This window comes from Pan troglodytes, chromosome 12 (genome assembly GCF_028858775.2).
Source record: "Pan troglodytes isolate AG18354 chromosome 12, NHGRI_mPanTro3-v2.0_pri, whole genome shotgun sequence".
Lineage (NCBI taxonomy): Eukaryota > Metazoa > Chordata > Mammalia > Primates > Hominidae > Pan > Pan troglodytes.
This window is the reverse complement of record NC_072410.2, coordinates 20,330,378-20,349,861: the sequence shown is the minus strand read 5'-3', so window position 1 is coordinate 20,349,861 and position 19,484 is coordinate 20,330,378. Positions and strand designations below refer to the sequence as shown.

At 43.0% G+C, this 19,484-nt stretch overlaps 1 protein-coding gene across 1 annotated transcript in view; it reads left to right on the top strand.

Annotated features, from left to right (window-relative positions):
* Positions 1-255: 255 nt before the first annotated feature.
* SLC9A4 (solute carrier family 9 member A4) overlaps positions 256-19,484 on the top strand; it is a 60,867-nt gene continuing 41,638 nt past the window's right edge. Inside the window, exons 1-2 of the mRNA XM_001163482.6 lie at positions 256-1,047; positions 5,935-6,398. Coding sequence (XP_001163482.4) covers positions 792-1,047; positions 5,935-6,398 — 720 coding nt within the window. The 5' untranslated portion in view covers positions 256-791. The remainder of the gene's footprint in view (positions 1,048-5,934; positions 6,399-19,484) is intronic.

Genomic DNA, 19,484 nt, shown 5'->3' with positions numbered 1-19,484 from the left:
CTGGACAATTCTGGTTTGTGCCTATACCTTTGCATAATTATCATTATTATTCATTCCCCAAAGTGTCCTGGTTTAGATAATTTCATGGTCACCTTAACGTTCATAACTGAACGTGTCAAGGGTGTTGTATTGCAGGTGCCCACTAGGTGTCAGCAGTGTGACCTCCAGAGAACCCTCAGAGAAAGGATTTCATTACAAAAGTCAAATCAGAGCAAATAATTAAGTGTAGTTCCAGAGCTACCTGAAGCCTTGGTCATTCAAAACAAATAAGAGGACAGGGGGAGGAGAGAAGGAACAAGGGCAGATCAGGTAGCTCCTTCTTGGGATCTGATAGACAGGGAAGGTTTCCTTTCCTCATTAGAAGGACTCCAGTGATCTGTGGAATGAGCACTACAGTATCCTTTTAAATTTTCACCCACAAGACAAAGCCAGTATGCAGTGAAATGAGGAAATGCCTTTAAGTGAAGAGATTTTTATTCCTTTCATAAATTGCTCAAGCCATGATTGGATGGAGGTCCTCCAGGTAGCTCCATGGACTTTAACAAGTCTATTGAATAACTGCATTTGAGTTGGAAGCTGAGTTGCCTGAACACAAACGATTTAAAGAAGATTAGAAAGTGTCTACATACAGAGCTCAATAACACACTCGGAATCTTCTTGGGAGGACCCACGGACTGTATCTATATTACTTTTGACCCAGGTGGATGCAGTCACTCTCTAGAAGCCTCCCCGACTTCAGATGTGTGGCACACATCCACACAGGGGTGTGTAGATAGGAGAAGCCCACAGGAATGGCTCTGCAGATGTTCGTGACTTACAGTCCTTGGAATTGTTTGCTACTGCTAGTGGCTCTTGAGTGTTCTGAAGCATCTTTTGATTTGAATGAATCTGCAAATTCCACTGCTCAGTATGCATCTAACGCTTGGTTTGCTGCTGCCAGCTCAGAGCCAGAGGAAGGGATATCTGTTTTTGAACTGGATTATGACTATGTGCAAATTCCTTATGAGGTCACTCTCTGGATACTTCTAGCATCCCTTGCAAAAATAGGTAAGTCCTTAAACACCTGGTTTGGTGAGTTATTTTTTTACATAAGATAGTGAATGTGAAAATGCCTTATAGATAATGGGCTAAGAGGATTTTAACTGTTACTGCTATTACATTAAAAATTCTCTTCCCTTCAGTCAAGGGAAAGTCATAACTGCATTTTACTAAGCTATTTAATACATTGAGATTGCTCTTTGAAATTTGAGAGCGTACTTCTGGGTACTGGGCTGTGTTGGTTTCTTCTCATTTCAGGGTGACAACCATGTGACATTGTTGACATGCAAAACTCTCAAATTCTATGCTTTAAAAATATAGAGAATAAAGCACGTAGACCTGGGCATGATGCAAGGTGGAAATTTCAGGAAACATGTAATGTTTCTTCTGTAAAATATTCTTGGCTGTGTAATTGTGGGCTTCATCAATGACCCCATTGTTTATTCTTTAAAAGCAGTGTGTGCTTCTTGCAAATTCACAGAAAGCAAAAAACAAGAAAACCATAGGCAACTTGTATTACTCAGTGATGGGATGTCGGGGCATATAAGATTATATCTGTCAGTAAAATATTAGTTTATACCTACCAAGTGGGGCCAGTGAGGCACCTCTAATTTCCTTTGTGAAATAAAGTGAATCCAAGTTAATAGATTAAATTCCAATCAAGGGATCTTTGTGTCAAAAACCAAAGAGGTGGCTATACTCTGTGACTGTTTAATCCCTAACTGCACCCCCTTATCTCTTTAAAACCAGCTTATTCTAAAGTGGAAAATTAATATAATTATCTCAAATGCTAAGCACAATGCCTCCTTTGCCTCAGCTATAAACTTTATGCTATTTGAGTATGTAGATTGCCTTATTGAGATAGAATCAATGAAACATTTTAATTCTCATTTATTTATATGTGTATATTTTCTCTAGGATGGGTGTGTAATGTGGGTTGAGCCTTGAGGTCTGGCAGTTACCTTCTGTGTGCTCTGGCTATTCACTTAGCTCCCTCCCTGTGGGTGTGGGGACACTGGTATAGGTGTCCCCTTTAGACTCTCCTTTATAGTTGCTATTCATTTTGAGCTAGTAAAGTGTGAATATTAAATAGGAATTGTTAGTTTGAAGAAGTCTTGTGCAATTTGCTTAGTGAATAAGTTACACAAAGGATCTTACTATATTTTTAAGAGGTATACGAGTAAAAATGGCTTTCCAAATGGATAACATTCTCAGTTCAGAACAGTCTAACATCTTTTGTGAAATCATATGGACACTGATTGTGTTCAAGGTGATCTTACTTGGCACTTGAGTTTTCCTTTTAAAACAATATGCTAAAGATTCCGTGTTCCCTGCTCCCCACTCCACAACCTGGCTTCCTCTTCACAGAAATGGCTCAAGTCGATCTGAGTATCAGGAAACTCGTCCTGTCACTGACTAGCTAGTTGCTCTGTTTATCAGTAAACATCTAAATGCAGAAAGGCTGCATTTTGTCTTGGTTTTATATTTGTGTAAAACCTAGCTTGTTTTGTAGAGGCATTGTATGCACCCAGATTCATTCTGTCTAGGAGTGAAGAGCACTGTGAAAATACGATTATTCATAGAACTGTTGGTTTAAATGTTCTTGATTTTCATGATGTAATTTAACATACTTTAGAAAAAAAGAGTAGGATATCAGAACACGCTTATTCGAGTACAATTTCATATTTACTAGTCTTCAAGAATTTAGATTATTTTTATATTCCATATGGACATGAGGAGTGAGGAGATAAAAAGGCCATATTTATTGAATATATACTATGTGCCAATTACTGGGCTGGTAGTTTTATGTATAAGGGCTTGTTTACTAGGGCCAAAATAATAATGATGATGATGATTTATAATTTCAGCACTTAAGAAATTCATATGAGTTTTTAAAGATTATGTTATAAAATATGAATCAGAATAAAATTAATAATCATTATTATGATTCATTCTTTTATTCCTCATTCCATCAAGGTACATTTTCTGAGAACCCATGAAATATGTGGAAATGACCATGGTCCCTGACCTCAAGGAACTTGGTCTAATGGGGAAGATAGGTTAACTTAGTACTTATTGCCCATAGATACTCTGACAGAAAAACATCAAAACTCTCCCCCAATCCTTTTTAAAACACCCAACTATATGCACTTATAAAACAAAGATAATGTATAACAAAGATAATACAAAGCCACCTCAGACTTTGTGGTTTATCTTCTACTTCAGTTCCACATCTTAGAATACCACAGATGAATGTTTCTTGAATCTTTGGGAAGAACATAATTGTAGGGCATTCTTTGACTTTCAGACAGGACTTTTAATATTTGTGTCCATTTAAGCTCTAAGGCCTGAAACTGTAAATTTTAAATGATTGACTCTATTGTCCATCATGAAAGGGAGAAGTTTTAAAATGTGAAAGGCATGTAGCATTTCCCTTTACAGGGCCCTACTTATAGATGTGTGGGCTCTTCCTGCTACAACTGTGTAGAGAGCAACTTGGCTTAAGGCAGGTGAATGTTGGAACCATTTCAGGAAACTGGATTCCTGGAAGCAGGGCCAAACTGGGGAGCCACAGGGCCTGAGAAAATCACACTATGAGCTCTTCCACCTCCTTTATATATTGAAAAAAGTTAAGTTTGGTTAAAATAAGCACTAACTGAAGAAGAAGGAGAAGGAAAACGGTAAGGAGAAAGAGAAGAAGGAGGAGATGGATAAGGAGAAGGAGGAGGAGGAAAAAGGAAGGAGGAGGAGGAAGAGAGTAAGAAGGAGCAGCAGGAGCTGGACAAAGAGAAGATGAAGAAGGAGGAGGAGGAAGAGAGTAAGAAGGAGCAGCAGGAGCTGGACAAAAAGAAGATGAAGAAGGAGGAGGAGAAATAGGAGGAGAAGAAGAAAGAAGTAAAATAAAGAGGAGGAAGAGGAAATGCAGAAATAAGCAGTGATTAGAAAATGATGAGTTCAGTGCTCCAGAAGAGGTGCTTACACCAACCCTGAAGCCAAATGAAAGTGGGGATGGTATTCCTTGGTGATAATTATACCCTGTTGTGTTAACTTTCTTGCTTATAGTCGATGGAGAAGTTCAAAGCCATGGTCAGGGAAGCTCATATCATCTATGGATGGGTGAATCTAACAATTCCCAAGGAGATATTTGCTGGCTCCCCATGGCCTATGGCTGGAAGTCCACCGCCTTCCTTAGGTTTGAATTCAAGGTCTTCCATTATTTGTTTCAAAATCATTTTCCAAGTCCTCTCCTGACACTTTTCCCAGTTCAAAGGTTGCTCCAGCCAGGTGGATCCCCTCAATGAATGTCAAAGATATCTGGCTGGGCCATTTCTTCCTCTCTTCTTTGACTCTTGATGTTCTCCCCACCTAAAATTTCTCCCATTCTGTCACCCAAATATGCAAATCCTCATCATTCTCCAACAATCTGTTCAATCTCTTGTCATGAAAAAGCTCCTCTGATAAACATTTAACTGTTTATTCATTCATTTATACACTCAGCAAATAAGCCAGCTGTTGTGGACAAGATGCTGTGCTAAGCATTTGGGGACATATGAAGATGTAAATCATTCTGCCTGAGTCTGGGGAGTTTCCACATTAGTAGGAGACATGAATCATGCACAAAACATAGTAGACAGGGATTATTGTTATTAGACGGAGTGAGATAAAATGTTTTATTATTAGTAATTCAGAGGAAGATATGAACTCAGGAAGGAGCTAGGGAAAGCTAAGCCTCAAAGGATGAGCAGGACTTAAAGGGACCAAGGAAAAGGACAATCCAAGCAGTGACAACGGAATGAGAAGACAAGTAAGAGGCCTGCAGAGTGACAAGGCCCTTTGGCTGAATGCAGGCTACATAAAGATAGTGCCGAGTGTGTGGGAGACAGACTTGGAGAGAGCCCCGTGGTGATCTCCTGAGCTCTGATCTCTCACCATGTTTGTTGATATGTTCAATATACCCTTCATTATATACTTACATGTCATCTTCTTTGTTCATGTCTTGTTTCCAAAACCTTATCAATAGTGGGAATTGCAGTTGTCTATCTCTTTGGTCTTCCACCTGGCGGTACTTAACATCGTCTTTGCACAACCAATACCCTTGGTTTACAATCCAGAAGATGCTTTGTGTGCCTTCAGAATCTTAGGTGGGAATTGAGACAATCAGAGACCCATGGTGTAGAAAAATCATCTGGCAGTAGAGTGTGGTGAGACCGGAGGTCAAGAAGACAATGCAATCATTAAGATGAGAAATGGGGAGATCCTAAATAAAGGCAGTGGCCAAAGAAATGGAGAGGAGGGGATAGATTTTAGGTGTAGTGAGTGAGAGTCATGACATAAGAAATAAATACAGAGCTGAATGCATGAAGGGTCACTCATGAGAATGCCACCTGATTTCCCTCTTCAGTGGCTGACCAGATATCAATGTCATTGGTTAAACACAGGAGACAAAATAAAGGACTTTTAATTTTTGTGTATGTGTTTGGTGAAGAGGGGAATGAGGTCAGGTAAGTTTGGAACAAGCTGAGGTTTTGGTGACTATGATAGATTCTGCATGAGCTTGAAAGCTGGGCTTGCACGAGTGCAAAAGTTTCACCCTCGTTTCTCCTTTTCCCTCATGCACCCTCGCAGGTCCCTGTAAGATAGGAAAGCAGGAAGGAGGAGGGGGGAGGGGGCAGCTGGCTGTGAATGATTCTGTGACCTGCGCCGAGCTGGGCATGTTACCTACTGATCTTATTGGCGACCCTCATGACACTACCAGTTCCTGCTACAGATGGGACGCTGAGGCTGAGATGCCAGTCAGCTTGTCCACGGTCCTGTCTGCTTGACTTTAAAAGACCTCAGGTACACCCAGACCGTTTCGTTTGCAAGCACCTAACTGTGCTCTTCGCTGTTCCGCAGGCTTCCACCTCTACCACAGGCTGCCGGGCCTCATGCCAGAGAGCTGCCTCCTCATCCTGGTGGGGGCGCTGGTGGGCGGCATCATCTTCGGCACCGACCACAAATCGCCTCCGGTCATGGACTCCAGCATCTACTTCCTGTATCTCCTGCCACCCATCGTTCTGGAGGGCGGCTACTTCATGCCCACCCGGCCCTTCTTTGAGAACATCGGCTCCATCCTGTGGTGGGCAGTACTGGGGGCCCTGATCAACGCCTTGGGCATTGGCCTCTCCCTCTACCTCATCTGCCAGGTGAAGGCCTTTGGCCTGGGCGACGTCAACCTGCTGCAGAACCTGCTGTTCGGCAGCCTGATCTCCGCCGTGGACCCAGTGGCCGTGCTAGCCGTGTTTGAGGAAGCGCGCGTGAACGAGCAGCTCTACATGATGATCTTTGGGGAGGCCCTGCTCAATGATGGCATTACTGTGGTGAGATGTCATGTGCCCCCCCGGCTTCCGGGGGAGATGAGGGTTCGGGGGGGGGCGGGGGCTGGGGACCGGAGGCTGTGGAGACGGCTCCAGTGTGGCTCAGCGCAGCAGGGCAGGGATGAGCTTCAGCCCATGCGGTGTGGTCCGAGTTCTGGTGAATTTCCTTGGGATCTGCACTGCCTACATAACGGTTCACTCACACTGCTTGTCATTCACAAACCAACTAGTTTCATTAAAGAGTGGAAAAGGAGAGAGAACGTATCATTCTTGAGTTAAATGTACTTTTTCACTTAGCAAACAGAAACTGTTGCTAATGGCCCTTCTGGGGTTTCACGACCGCTAAAGCAGAAACTGATGGTTTTATTTCCTCTCCATCATCAGACCTCACTCTCATTCCCTTTATATGCATTTTTGTTTTGTTTTTAACATACCACATTAGATTAGGTTAAATAAAAGATAAGGGTCAGGGAAGAGATGACAACAGATTTGTGAAAATGTGTTAGTTTTTGTATCACTCAGTTGCAGGACTTGTATGGAAAAAAGTGAATGAGGCGTTTTTGCTTATGAGCCTTTCTGGTGGGAAACTGAGAAGAACATACAGGCTTGAGCAACACCCAGCATTAAGGCTCAGGGGATGTCTGTAGGCTGGGGGTGCTGGAATATTGAGAACTAGCCAGTCCCGTTGCTCAATTTCATTAATTACTAAAAACCTTCAGCAGTTGTTAGACAAGAAGACTTTTATACATACTTTCATATACTTTTCTTATTTTTAAATTTCTATCACAGCACATAAGTAATACTAGAATACATTTTCACTGTAAGAATCAAACAGTACAAAACTATATAGCATGAAACACAAAAGCTTCTGCTTGCCCTCACCTCCTCCTCTATGAAAGAGGCAACCACTTTCATCAGCTTGACCTTTTCCCTCCTGTATTTGTTATATGCATATACAACATTTTTGCAAATCTTTTATCATCTATGTGTGTGTGATCTGTATTTTTTAATATGAAGTGGGTGCATTTTATGTATTGCTTAGATATAACAAGTCTTTCCGTGTCTTGTTTTTTTTTTCTTTTTTTTGAGACAGAGTTTCACTCTTGTTGCCCAGGCTGGAGTGCAATGATGCAGCCTCGGCTCACTGCAACCGTGTCTGGCCCTCTTTCTATGTGTTTTCAGCTATTGCATAGTATTGCATAAATTAAGTTTACAGTAACTTATTTAGCAGTTTCCTGATGAATGTGTCATTCAGGTTGTTTCCAGTGGTTCATTCTTACAAGCAATGTTGAAATGCATATTGAATATTCTTTTTTTCTGCATGCCTCTCTCTTTGCATTCGTATTTTTACGTGATGTTTTCTTAGAAGTGAAATTTCCAGTTTAAACAGTATGTACATTTAACAATTTAAAATGTGCTGCTGTTTTAATCAGCTCCTATCTGCCTCCTTGGTAAATGAGAGATTCTCACTCTAAGGTTATAGATGGCCAAACACAGACACCCAACACTGGGCAGATGAGACTGACAACAGTTTATCAGTCACCTGTACTTGCCAAGGGGAGGAGGATGCCACATGCCCCGCAGGACCACACAGAAGCTGCGCTTGGGAACGGAATGAACAACCAGGAGCTGTGGGAGGCAGGCTTTGTGGTAACAAGAGGGTGAGGTGCTTCCTGGTTCTCACAGGAGGAGATGATTGAGTTGTTGGAATAATTTTGCAGGTTGGCAGGGACCTAAGACCTTCTACTCAGGAAGAAGCAGGAACTGTGCCTGGTACCCTTGATAAGGAGGGTGGTTTGGCTGGGGCACCTTATCCAGGGATCGGTGTGGGGAGGGAAACTTGCGTGTAGACCAGTTGAGGTCCTCATAATTTTGCCAAATATCGTGGCAGTACATAATATCGAACCTTAATTTCAGGCCCTGGACCACAGGTGTCAAGATTTTCCAGAAAGCCTTTATCAGCTTATACTTCCTTAGTGTGTTGCACCCATATTTTCTTATGTCTTTGACAAGGGACATTGTTTCCTTAATGTTTTCTAAGGCCATGAGCAAAAAGGATTTCTCATGTTTGTTTGAATTTGCATTATAATATTGAGCAACTTTTCAGCAACTGCAAATCATGACTCTGTCACATGCTGTACATTGAAAGCTCATGTCCTTTCTGGGTTGACAAACTTAAAAAAATACTAGACACCAAGTTAAATTTAAATTTCAGATAAACAATGAATACTTTTCTTTAGTATAAGTATGTCATATCCCAATGTTTATATGCAAATGTTGCGTCTTGCTCATTTTTCTTTGGGACCACTTGCTTAAAAAAAAGATTTATAGGAATTCATTAAATTATCTTACCTTTAAACTTTTCAATGTCCCATGAAGACCAAATATTTTCTTCCATTCTATTATTTAAATTTTTTTAGATTATGGTATCTTTTACCCTATAGAAATTCTAAATTTTTATATCGTGAAACCTGCTAATGACTCTTTTTTGCTCCTGCGTTTCATATTTTGCTTCCAGAGATTGTGTCTAACCAAAAGACATGCAAACATTCTGTTTTTAATTTTTTTCCCATTTACAATTTACTAATTCATTTGGCAAGCAAGATCTTTTTTTAAAAAACTTTATGCAAAAATAGTACAGAGAGGAAAAGTCCCCCTTTGAAAAATAATCTGAGCCATATCCACGGATTTCCTAAGCAAAGGAGGCCCATACATGAAGCCGGATGTCAAATCATTTATTCATAGCGAGAATCCCTAACTTTTGAGGCAAGGCACTAGAATCATCAGGCTGGTGCATTCTACCCTTGTGGGCAAGCTTCACGAAAAGCCACATTGTCAGGAAGCTGCCCGGGGAGTCTCGACTCCAGACTGTCATAGGATTCAGAGATTTCATTTCTCAGAGTCTGGTCCTCAGGCCAAGTGTTTCAGCATCACACTGGTGGGACTGATGAGTCTTCGGATGTCCAGTCCCATTTCATACCCTCTGACCCAGACTGTCTGGGAGTTGAGCCTAGAAACCTGTGTTATTAAAACCTCAGATGACCGCTGAAGTTTGAGAACTATGGATTTATTGCCTTTAGGTTGAGAGAAGCTGATATATGTTGATAAAAAATGATGATACGCCTAGAACAAGGACCTTATCCATCTCCCCAGACGACACTGGACTAGTCTCTGAGATCCCCTTTCCCCAACCCATTCCATCTATAAATACTGTCATACTTTCAGTTTTGTTACAAATGAGTAAGTGTCGTTGTCTGGGAATCCATTCCATCTCTTAAGGTAGGCCCTCTGACCCATGATGTGTCCATTTCCTAGTTCATCTCCCAGGGATAACCTTCTTTCACTCAGATCCAAGTTTTTTGGAGGTTATTTGGTTACTCTCACCCGCACTACTGACAATGTCCCGGAGGGTGTTTATCTGTGACAAGACCAGGGACACCCCTTGGAAGTCCATTCTGAAGCAATTATTCAACCTTTCCTTCATAAATTATTACAGAGGTCAAGATACTACTGGATAAATGCCATCTCTTTAATTTTCACAGCATATTCTTTATTCATCAAAATCTCAGATATAATCTACAAAAGTTCTTGCCAAGGAAGAGTCTTTATCAATTACCAAGGAAAGCATTTGACTCCTTCCTCGAGCTTGAGAATCTGACTTCCTCCTGAGTTGTCTCTAGATTTCACATGGAGAGCCAACTCCGGCTTGGTTTCTGGTTGGGGTTTGTTTGTTAGCAACATGTGTTTGACTTCCCCAGAGTTTAATTGCTTTGGGGGAGACATTTATAAGAATGATCATTTCAGGATAAAATCATAATTTTCAAGCGACCGGAGTATCTGCTGAGGACACTGTTGTGACCTCTGCTGGGTAGAGCTGCTGTTGCGTTGGCTCCGTGGGGTTGTCCACACGTCAGTCTTGGGCCACTCTGTGGTCACCCACAGCACAGTGAGTATTAAGTGTGCACTGGCACTGCTGGGTCCCTAAGTGAAACCAGAGAAGCCCCAGGGCCATATTTAGAACACAGCTGAAAAGGAACGGGTACTTGCTGCCGTCCAGTTGTATTTTGAGCTAAGGGCCTTGACCTCACCCTTTCATTGAGGAAGGAGCCTTCTTGGGGGCAGCAGTCACAAGCATGCCTTTTCGGCAAGGAGGCTGAGTCATCCAGAAGGTGGCCTGTGATTGTGGGTTACATGCGACAACGCTGCAGATCTTCATCCACGAAAGAGCTGCCTTCCCACCAAAGAGAAGGGGTTGCTCCCAACAGTCGAAATATTGATGAATCTGATTCTCCAGATCTCTTGTCCCACTTTTTTCTCCCTCTTGCTGAATATTTTAGGTTATGACACTAATCACCAGAACACACATACGCTTAATGGTAGGCAAAAGGAGGGAGACAAAACCCAGATAGCTTTAGTGTCCTCACCCGCCACTATACACAAATGGTTACAACGTGAGAAGATGGATACAAGAATTAGCTTGACCTTAGTAACTATCTCACCATGTACAGCATATATATATATATATATATATATACACACACACACAATATACACACACATGCACATATATATACATATATAATATATAGAAAAATATCTCATATATTTATATATTAACATATTAGCATATATAAACATCATGTTGTACAGCTTAAATATATATAATTTTTTATTTTAAAAAAAGAATGTTTCTAAAATTGCATAAACAATATCCCTAGTTAAATCTCATGACCAAAATCACAGCAGGAAGACAGGTGCATCTACTATGTCACTTTTGCATTTATTAGTGTTTTATTAAACCCTTTGCTTTTACTAAGAGGCATGACCAAGTGCCCTTACTTCATGAATGAAGACAATAAGGCAAAGGAGGTTAAAATAAACTGCATAAGGACACACTGCCTGAACAATGACAGAGCAGACACGGGTGTGCACAGCTCTCCCTCCTCCCAAACTTTTTCCTTTTTTCCTTACCTTTTGAATTTTCCACTCATGGAACTGGGAGGGACAAGAGAGAACCCATGTGCTACCGATGAGGAGACTGGACTTAAGTCCAGTGAGTGAAGCCAGTGTTCTTTCTGCAAAACACTATGGCTTGAGGCAACATTCTGATCCTGTTGTGCCTCCTCTTGCTGTAAAACTGGGATAATGACATTCTTCAGCTCATAGGATCACTGGAAAATTTATATTCAGCTCTTAGCAGAGTGAATGCCCAACCTGGAGTAAGCACTCAATGAATGCTGGCCATGACTTTGTATTGAAGCAGCTCCCGGACACTGTTTAGTGGTCGGCTCATTCTGAACAAGCAGCTGATTTTAAATATGGCACCACCTCACGGATGGGAGGGCGGATTGTTCTTAGATTTATAATCTGCCCTCGTTTTCTTGGATCAGCTTGCTGGATAAGCAACAAAGTGAGGCCACTAAGCTTTCTATCACCCCCAGCTCCTTATCTCCTCTACCTCATCAGAGAGGTCAAAGGCCCAGACAGGCCAGGGCTGAGGCTGGAACCCAAGCAGCCTGACTCCAGGGTGTCTCTGCTCTTGACTGCCACCCGGTACTTCCCCTTTTCCTCATCCCTCTCTCCCCTCCTACTCTTGCTCCCTCCTCTGGTGACATCTTCCTGGCTCTGGATGCCATTCTCTAGGAGGATAGTGGGAGGGAAAGTGGAACTAAATGTTCTGAGCACTGGGCCAGTCACCTTGATGGGTGCTTCATGCCATTTTCCTTATTTAAGCCTCATGGCACCTTAATGAGGTGGTGATAGTACACAGTGGTTAAGGACAGAGACCCCCTGGACCCAGACTGTCTAGGTCCACATCTCTGTACTGACCCTTCTCGGTCCTTCAGGCCTCTTGGGTGACTTAGCAGATCGCCATGTGCCTAAGTTTCTTCACTGTTATTTTTGTTATAAAGACACAGATTCTCATAGAAGTCATTTATCTATTCATTCACTAGAGTTTATTCTATGCAGCTCAGTATCCCAGAGACAGAGTGAAAAGTCATACTCACTGCTTTGCCCAGCCAGCAATTCCCTTTGGGTGAGGCAATCAGTGGCAACAGTTTCTATCAGAGACCATTGACCTTTCATGCAGTTTGCAATTTGCCCTCTATTTATTGTGGATTCTTGCTGCTAGCATTAACTCCTATATCTCCTGATCCCTAATGCTAAAATTCCTTTGCCCTCTTCTCTTCTCATCTGTCTGTCCCTGTAGCAACACAACTTTGCTGGCTAGTTGCCTGTTGGCTCTCTTAATTTCTCTCCATGCTGTTCCCTCCTGCAGTCACAGGACTCAGAATCTAGAATGGAGCATTGCGGAGGGGGCTGAGTCAAGGGCTCTAGTGGAAGAACGAATGCAGCAGGAAGAGTGAATAATGATGAGGCGGCAAGCAGTGGGGACTAAGAGAGGTGGGCAGGGGCTGTGTTGGCCCTGGGGCTGGCCTGCTGCCCAGGTCTCTGTTTCCAGTGACTGAAGCCCTCTTTCCTCAAGCCCCCAAGAGGGAGCAAACTGGAGTGATTTTCCTCAAATTAACTGTCACCGCCAAACTTCAGAGTTGCTTCCTGAGCCTAAACGCTAAGGGTGGGATAAAATCAGGGGCAGGCATGGGCAGAGGGAAGAGTCCCAGGGTCCTATCTCTCCTTCCCCACACCTTGTCATGCACGTGTCCTGCACCCCCACTGTCCTGGACACAGGGCACTTGAGGGTGAACCACGTATCCAGCCTATTCATTTGAGGGCAATTTTTCCTTCATGATTCTTCCTGCTTTATATTTTCCTGCCTCATAAGGGACCCTTACTCTATTACTTATTATTCAAGAAGTAGTAAAGCATAGCCAAGAGCATGGATGGGAAGCCATATGCTTCATTGCAGGTCCTGCCTCCACTCCTTGCAAGCTGAGTGACTTCAGGTGAATCACTTACCCTCTCTGGGCCTCAGTTTCCTTTCTGTAATATGGAGATATGGTTGATGGAGGGTTAAAATGGATTGATACACGTAAAGCATTTAAAATAGCACGTGGCACAGAGTGAGCCCCTGTGTTTGGTGTTATTCATCCAAGTCCACCTGCATGAGTACGTCTGAGCCACAGAGCTCTCCTGACACCCTAATGATGCCACATTGTCGTGTCTGTCTATCTGAACGTTGCAGTCTCAGCTTCTCTTAAAGAAGAGCTGTATGTGCACTTGAACAGCATCTTGAGGGGAGAGTAGGCATCTTTTCCTTGTCTTCTTTATATTTCCTTTCATTTTATTCTGATTCCAAGGATGGGAGCCAAGAGGAGATAGCTTTACCAAGAGACAGTTTCCTCTGGCCAAGAATATAGGGATCTCACTGTGTATGGGGGTCATGGACCTACAAGTTGCATGATCTTGGGACCCAATCCTTTTGTGCCTCAGTTTCCACATATGTAAGATGAGAATGATTAATCTGACTTCAAAGGGTGATTATGAGGATGTTGTGAAATGAGACTCTGGATGCCTGGTGCAGGGCAGGTGATACACAAATGTCCCCTTGCCCTTCCTGTGTGCCAGAGATGGGTCCACACAAGAACAACCATCTGCCGGGTGTCTGTCAGGCATAGAAATGGAGATTACGCCTACACTTCAGGCAGAAAGGGCCACGCAGCCTTGATTGGTTGGTTTTGGGTGCCTGGGGAGTGAACTCCACAACCCTGCAAAGTCTCAGCAAGGGCCTTATCTGTGAGGCTCTCCCCTGGGGCTGCTTCTGACCTTCTGTTGGGGAGGGCAGGAGTCTGGTGCCCACCCAGCCCAGACATGGGTCCCAAAGGATTCAGGCATTTGCCTTCAGACATGCACTTTCAGCCAAAATATTTGGAGGTTTTCACGGTGAACTTCTCAGCTCACAGCTGGTGTGTGTGTGTGTGTGTGTGTGTGTGTGTCACAGGCAGAGGGAGAAGTAAACCGAGAGAGAGAGAAACAGAGAGAGAGATGCAGCAACCACTATAGCTTGTGATGAAGAGCTTGGACTTGGCTGGGGAGGTGGGAGGACCTGGGAGAAGTGAGGAGCAGATCAGTGCAGGTCCCAGTAAATGAAGGAGAGTGTTGCAGGGGGCGGAGGTTCACCAAATCTGACTCCTAACCTTCCACAACAGGCAACCCCTTTACTTCCTGCACTTGTGGAGTCTAAGCCGCAGACTCGCCCTTTAAGGAGCAGCCTGAAGGGTGTGGGCTAATCCTTGGGAGGCATGCTAAAGCAGGACAGGGCTGGAGGGGCACTGTATTATTTCATTGCAATGCCTCCCATTTGATTCATCAAACACCTGTTTGGTTCATTTTCTTCTGGCTAAATAAACAGAATGGTTGAAGTTTGAATTGTACAAATTGGCTTTCAACTAGACTACACTGTGAGCTACCTAGGAGTAATTAGAACTCACTTCAGGTCACATGCACAAGAAAAAAGAAAAAGCCTCTCGTTATCAAGTTGTCTTTTCTTTGTCAGGAGATGGGGTTGAGCAGCTATGGAAATGGATTTGGAAGAGAAACAGGGAGAAAAGCAATGTCTCTTTAGCTTTTTAGGGAGTAATCAGAAAGAGTGCAGAAAAGCGCATGGGAGAAGTTCTCTCCCGCCAGCCTTGCTGAGTGCCTGGGATGCAGAAGCAAACAAGCTTCATCTCCTGCCTTTGAGGAGCCACAGCTATGAACACATGACTTATTTCTTTTTGTTTGTAGATTATTCCTTTTAACCATGGACCTGCTTGTTCTGTATTTTATTAGAATCCTTTCTAGCCACAGAGAATTCCTAGGAAGTTGCATAATACATTAATAGAAATTCCGGACTTGAGAGAAAAGCGTAGAGCTTCAAGCACAGCCTGGGGACTTTCCTAGTCCTGTGGTTTTCAACAGCTGTCCCACCCCCAACAACACCCGTTCATGCATCCTTAAGGGTCTGTGGGTGTGTTGGGCTGCAGTGGGAAAAAAAACATGCCCGGTGTCACGTGAAAAACCCCATGAGTTGGCTGTTTGGGAGGTGCTGGCTGACAAATAGTTTCCTTATAGCTTCCTCCATGGTTGCATAAATGGATGACATCCAGCAGAACCTGTTACACAGGCCTGGATGGGAGCACTAGATCCAGGCGATGGGTGAGGGAGGAAGCCATTGACCCTGACTCCAGGCTGAGGTCATCCATAATTTCCTCCTTAAACCCCAGGACCAGCTTTGATTGTTGGTGAGTAATAGGCTAATACCACTGAGAGAGCTGAGAGACCATGAAATCTAATTCCTTTTTTTTTTTTTTTTTTTGAGACGGAGTCTCACTCTGTTGCCCAGGCTGGAGTGCAGTGGCGCGATCTCAGCTCACTGTAAGCTCTGCCTCCCAGGTTTGCGACATTCTCCTGCCTCAGCCTCCCGAGTAGCTGGGACTACAGGTGCCCACCACCACGCCTGGCTAATTTTTGTATTTTTAGTAGAGACGGGGTTTCACCGTGTTAGCCAGGATGGTCTCGATCTCCTGACCTTGTGATCCACCCACATCGGCCTCCCAAAGTGCTGGGATTACAGGCGTGAGCCACCGCGCCCGGCCTGAAATCTAATTCCTTTATGTTAACAATTAAGTTCAGTCGTGTCTGGTGGAGCCAGAGGTCCCCTGAGTTCTAATCCTCCATCCATCCATCCATTCATTCATCAAAAAATATTACTGAGCTACTACTTAGGGTCAGACACTGCTTGTTCCACTATGCCAGAGCAATCTCCCTCTCAGAAAAAGCAAATTACAGAGCTAGTCTTTAGTGAGTTTAAATCTATCAGTTACAACTGATGCTTGCTTTTATGGTTAAAAGAGTTTTGAGGTTAAGTGGCTTTTAAACTACCTTTTGTATCATGCAGGTGAACTGACACTAGATGGTGAAAGATAGTCCTAAAGTCATTTGCTCCAAATTGATGTGGGGAGTGAAGGAGGAGAGGGATTTGCATAGACTGAGGGGTGGTAGACTCAGGTGGGTTCTTGGATGGCACCATGGGTGAGGAACAGGTGTTGGTGGAGGTGGATGATAGTATTAGGTTGGTTTTTAATTGTTGAGTCTTAGAAACCTACAGGCAATTGAAAGAAATTGTTTGGTAGTTATAGAAATGAAAATCTAGAGCCTGGGCCAGAGCTCAAACAAGATGCATGTTTGGAAGTCATTGGCAAGTAGGTGATAATTGCAGCTATGAACTATGGCAATCCTCCATCTTTCTTCAAGTTCAGAACAGTTTCAAACTTTTTAAATTGAAAAAGAATTCCTTAAAGAAATGTCATTGCTGCGCCCTAGGTCAATAAACAGGATTTATTGATACACATACTTTTTTCTCCTCCTCATTACGTGTTCTGACATCCATTCAGTTCACCAGCTTGGCCTCCGTTCGCTGAACTTAGAAAGGATAAATGTCCAGAGATCTCAACCCCATGAACATGGATGAACACCTTGTTTAACTTCCCTATCCTGGGCTTCAGGTCTTTTTTTCCCCTCATTTAGGAGTGAGGTGAAAGAGCTTCCTCTCTTCTGCCTTTCACATTGTTATGCAAGCTTGCTAGGTAATTGCTGGTCTTCTTAGTTGGTTTCCTTTTGTGGTCGGAGAGTCAGAGAAGGTGGTTGCCAATAAACTGCCCATGACAGAGTTTACTATGCCAGAGCTCCTTAATACAAGCTAGAAAATGAACTGGGTTCATCATTTAATTTTTTGAGTCAGGTTGTTGACTACAGGTCTTTATGATATTCTTTGCATTTTTCCATTATTTGGCATGCAGGAAAGATCATTCTTATTGTATTATGTTGTGACTCTTAACTTCCAACGTTTTTTTTTTTAACTTGACAGTAAAACAAATAAAGGGTCAGTAATTAGTTAGGCTTTTTGTTTTAAGAAACTGAGTTATGGCAAGCTCAAGCAGTGAAGATTAATTGTAAAGATATGCGAGGCAATGAGGAAGACATAGCCCTCTGTATTAGCCCTCTAGGGCTGCTGTAATAAAATAGCAGAGATTGGGGGGCTGAAACAATCTCTGAAATATGAAAGACTTTTATTCTTTCATATTATGGAGGTTGGAAGTCCAAGAACAAGATGTGGGCAGGGTTGGTTTCTGTTGAGGCCTCATTCCTTGACTTGCAGGCAGCTACCTTCTTGCTTTGTCCTTATGTGGCCTTTCTTCTGTGTGACCCTCCCTAGTATCTCTTCATTTTCTTATAAGGACACCAATCATATTGGATTAAGGCCCCACCCTTATGATCTCATTTTAACTTAATGACCTCTTGAAAGATGCTGTCTCTATATGCAGTCACATTATCAGGTACTGGCAGTTAAATCTCAACATATAAATTTGGAGAGGGGGGCATGATTCAACCCGTAGCTGACCCCTCAGGAACCCAGGAATAATAAGTGCTTTATGATGAGGTGTCACAAAGGTTCATCTAGAACCAAGCTACTTTTAGGAATTTCAGAAGCAAAAGTTCATAGATCTTTTACCATCAGGATGAACTTGATTATGCTGTGTAATAAGCATCTCTCCAAACCTAAATAGCCAAAAACAACAAAGGTTTATTTCTTACTTGTACTACTTGCCTTTTGCTAGCCAACAGGTCTCTCCCTTCATAATCGTTACTCAAGGTCTTTAGCTTATAGAGCAGTTACCATATTGAACATTGCTGGTCACTGTGCTGGAGGAAAGAGAGATTTCTGGAGGGTCTCACCTCAGCAAGCAAATGCCCCATTCTGGAAATGACATATATCTCTTCTATTTGAAACTCTCTCTTGTAATTCTTTCTTGAGAAAAAAACAAACAAAAACTCTCAAACTCAAAAGTTGGCCAGGCATAATCACATGGTGACAATCAACCTCAAAGAGACTAGAAGTGCAATCCTACAAGATTCCTAGAAGGGAAAGAAATATTGGATAAGCAGTACTAATAGCTATTACATTGTCATTTCGGAGCCTCATCAGGGATGCATTTGGTTGCTTGCTCACACTCTGCTGCTTTTTCAATTGAATTTTTTAATTTCTCTTCCCATTTGTACTAATGCTTTTTTTTTTTTTTTTTTTTTTTTTTTTTTTTTTTTTTTTTTTTTGCTGTTAATGAAGAAATACCCGAGACTGGGTAATTTATAAAGAAAAAGAGGTTTCATGGACTCAAGCACCACATAGTTGGGGAGGCTTCACAATCATTGTGGAAGGCGAAGGAGGAGCAAAGCCACGTTTTACATGGTAGCAGGCAAGAGAGCATGTACAGGGGAACTGCCATTTATAAAACCACCAGATCTCATGAGACTTATTCATTATCACGAGAACAGCATGAGAAAAACCCACCCTATGATTCAATTACCTCCCACTGGGTCCCTCCCATGACAAGTAGGGATTATGCGAGCTACAACTCAAGATGAGATTTGGGTGGGAACACAGCCAAATCATATTGTTTTACCCCTGTCCCCTCCCAAATCTCATGTCCTCACATTTCAAAACCAATCATGCCTTCCCAATAGTTCCCCAAAGTCTTAACTCATTTCAGCATTAACTCAGAAGTCCACAGTCCAAAGTCTCATCTCAGACAAGGCAAGTCCCTCCCACCTATGACCCTGTAAAATCAAAAGCAAGTTAGTTCCTTCCTAGATACAGTGGGGGAAAAGGCACTGGGTAAATACACCTCTTCCAAATGGGAGAAATTGACCAAAATGAAGGGGCTACAGGCCCCATGCAAGTCCAAAATCCAAAAGGGCAGTCAAATCTTAAAGCTCCAAAATGATCTCCTTTGATTCCATGTCTCACATCCAGGTCATGCTAATGCAAGTAGGTTCCCATGGTCTTGGGCAGCTCTGCCCCTGTGGCTTTGCAGGGTACAGCCCCCACCTCCCTCACCACCCCAGCTGCTTTCATGGGCTGGTGTTGAGGGTCTGTGGCTTTTCAAGGTACAAGCTGTCAGTGAATCTGCCATTCTGGGGTCTGGAGGCCTGTGGCCTTCTTCTCACAGCCCCACTAGGCAGCACCCAAATGGGGAGTCTGTGTGGGGGCTCCAACTCCACATTTTCCTTCTGCACTGTCCTAGCTGAAGTTCTCCATAAGGGCCCTGCCCCTGCAGAAAACTTCGGCCTGGACATCCAGGCATTACCATA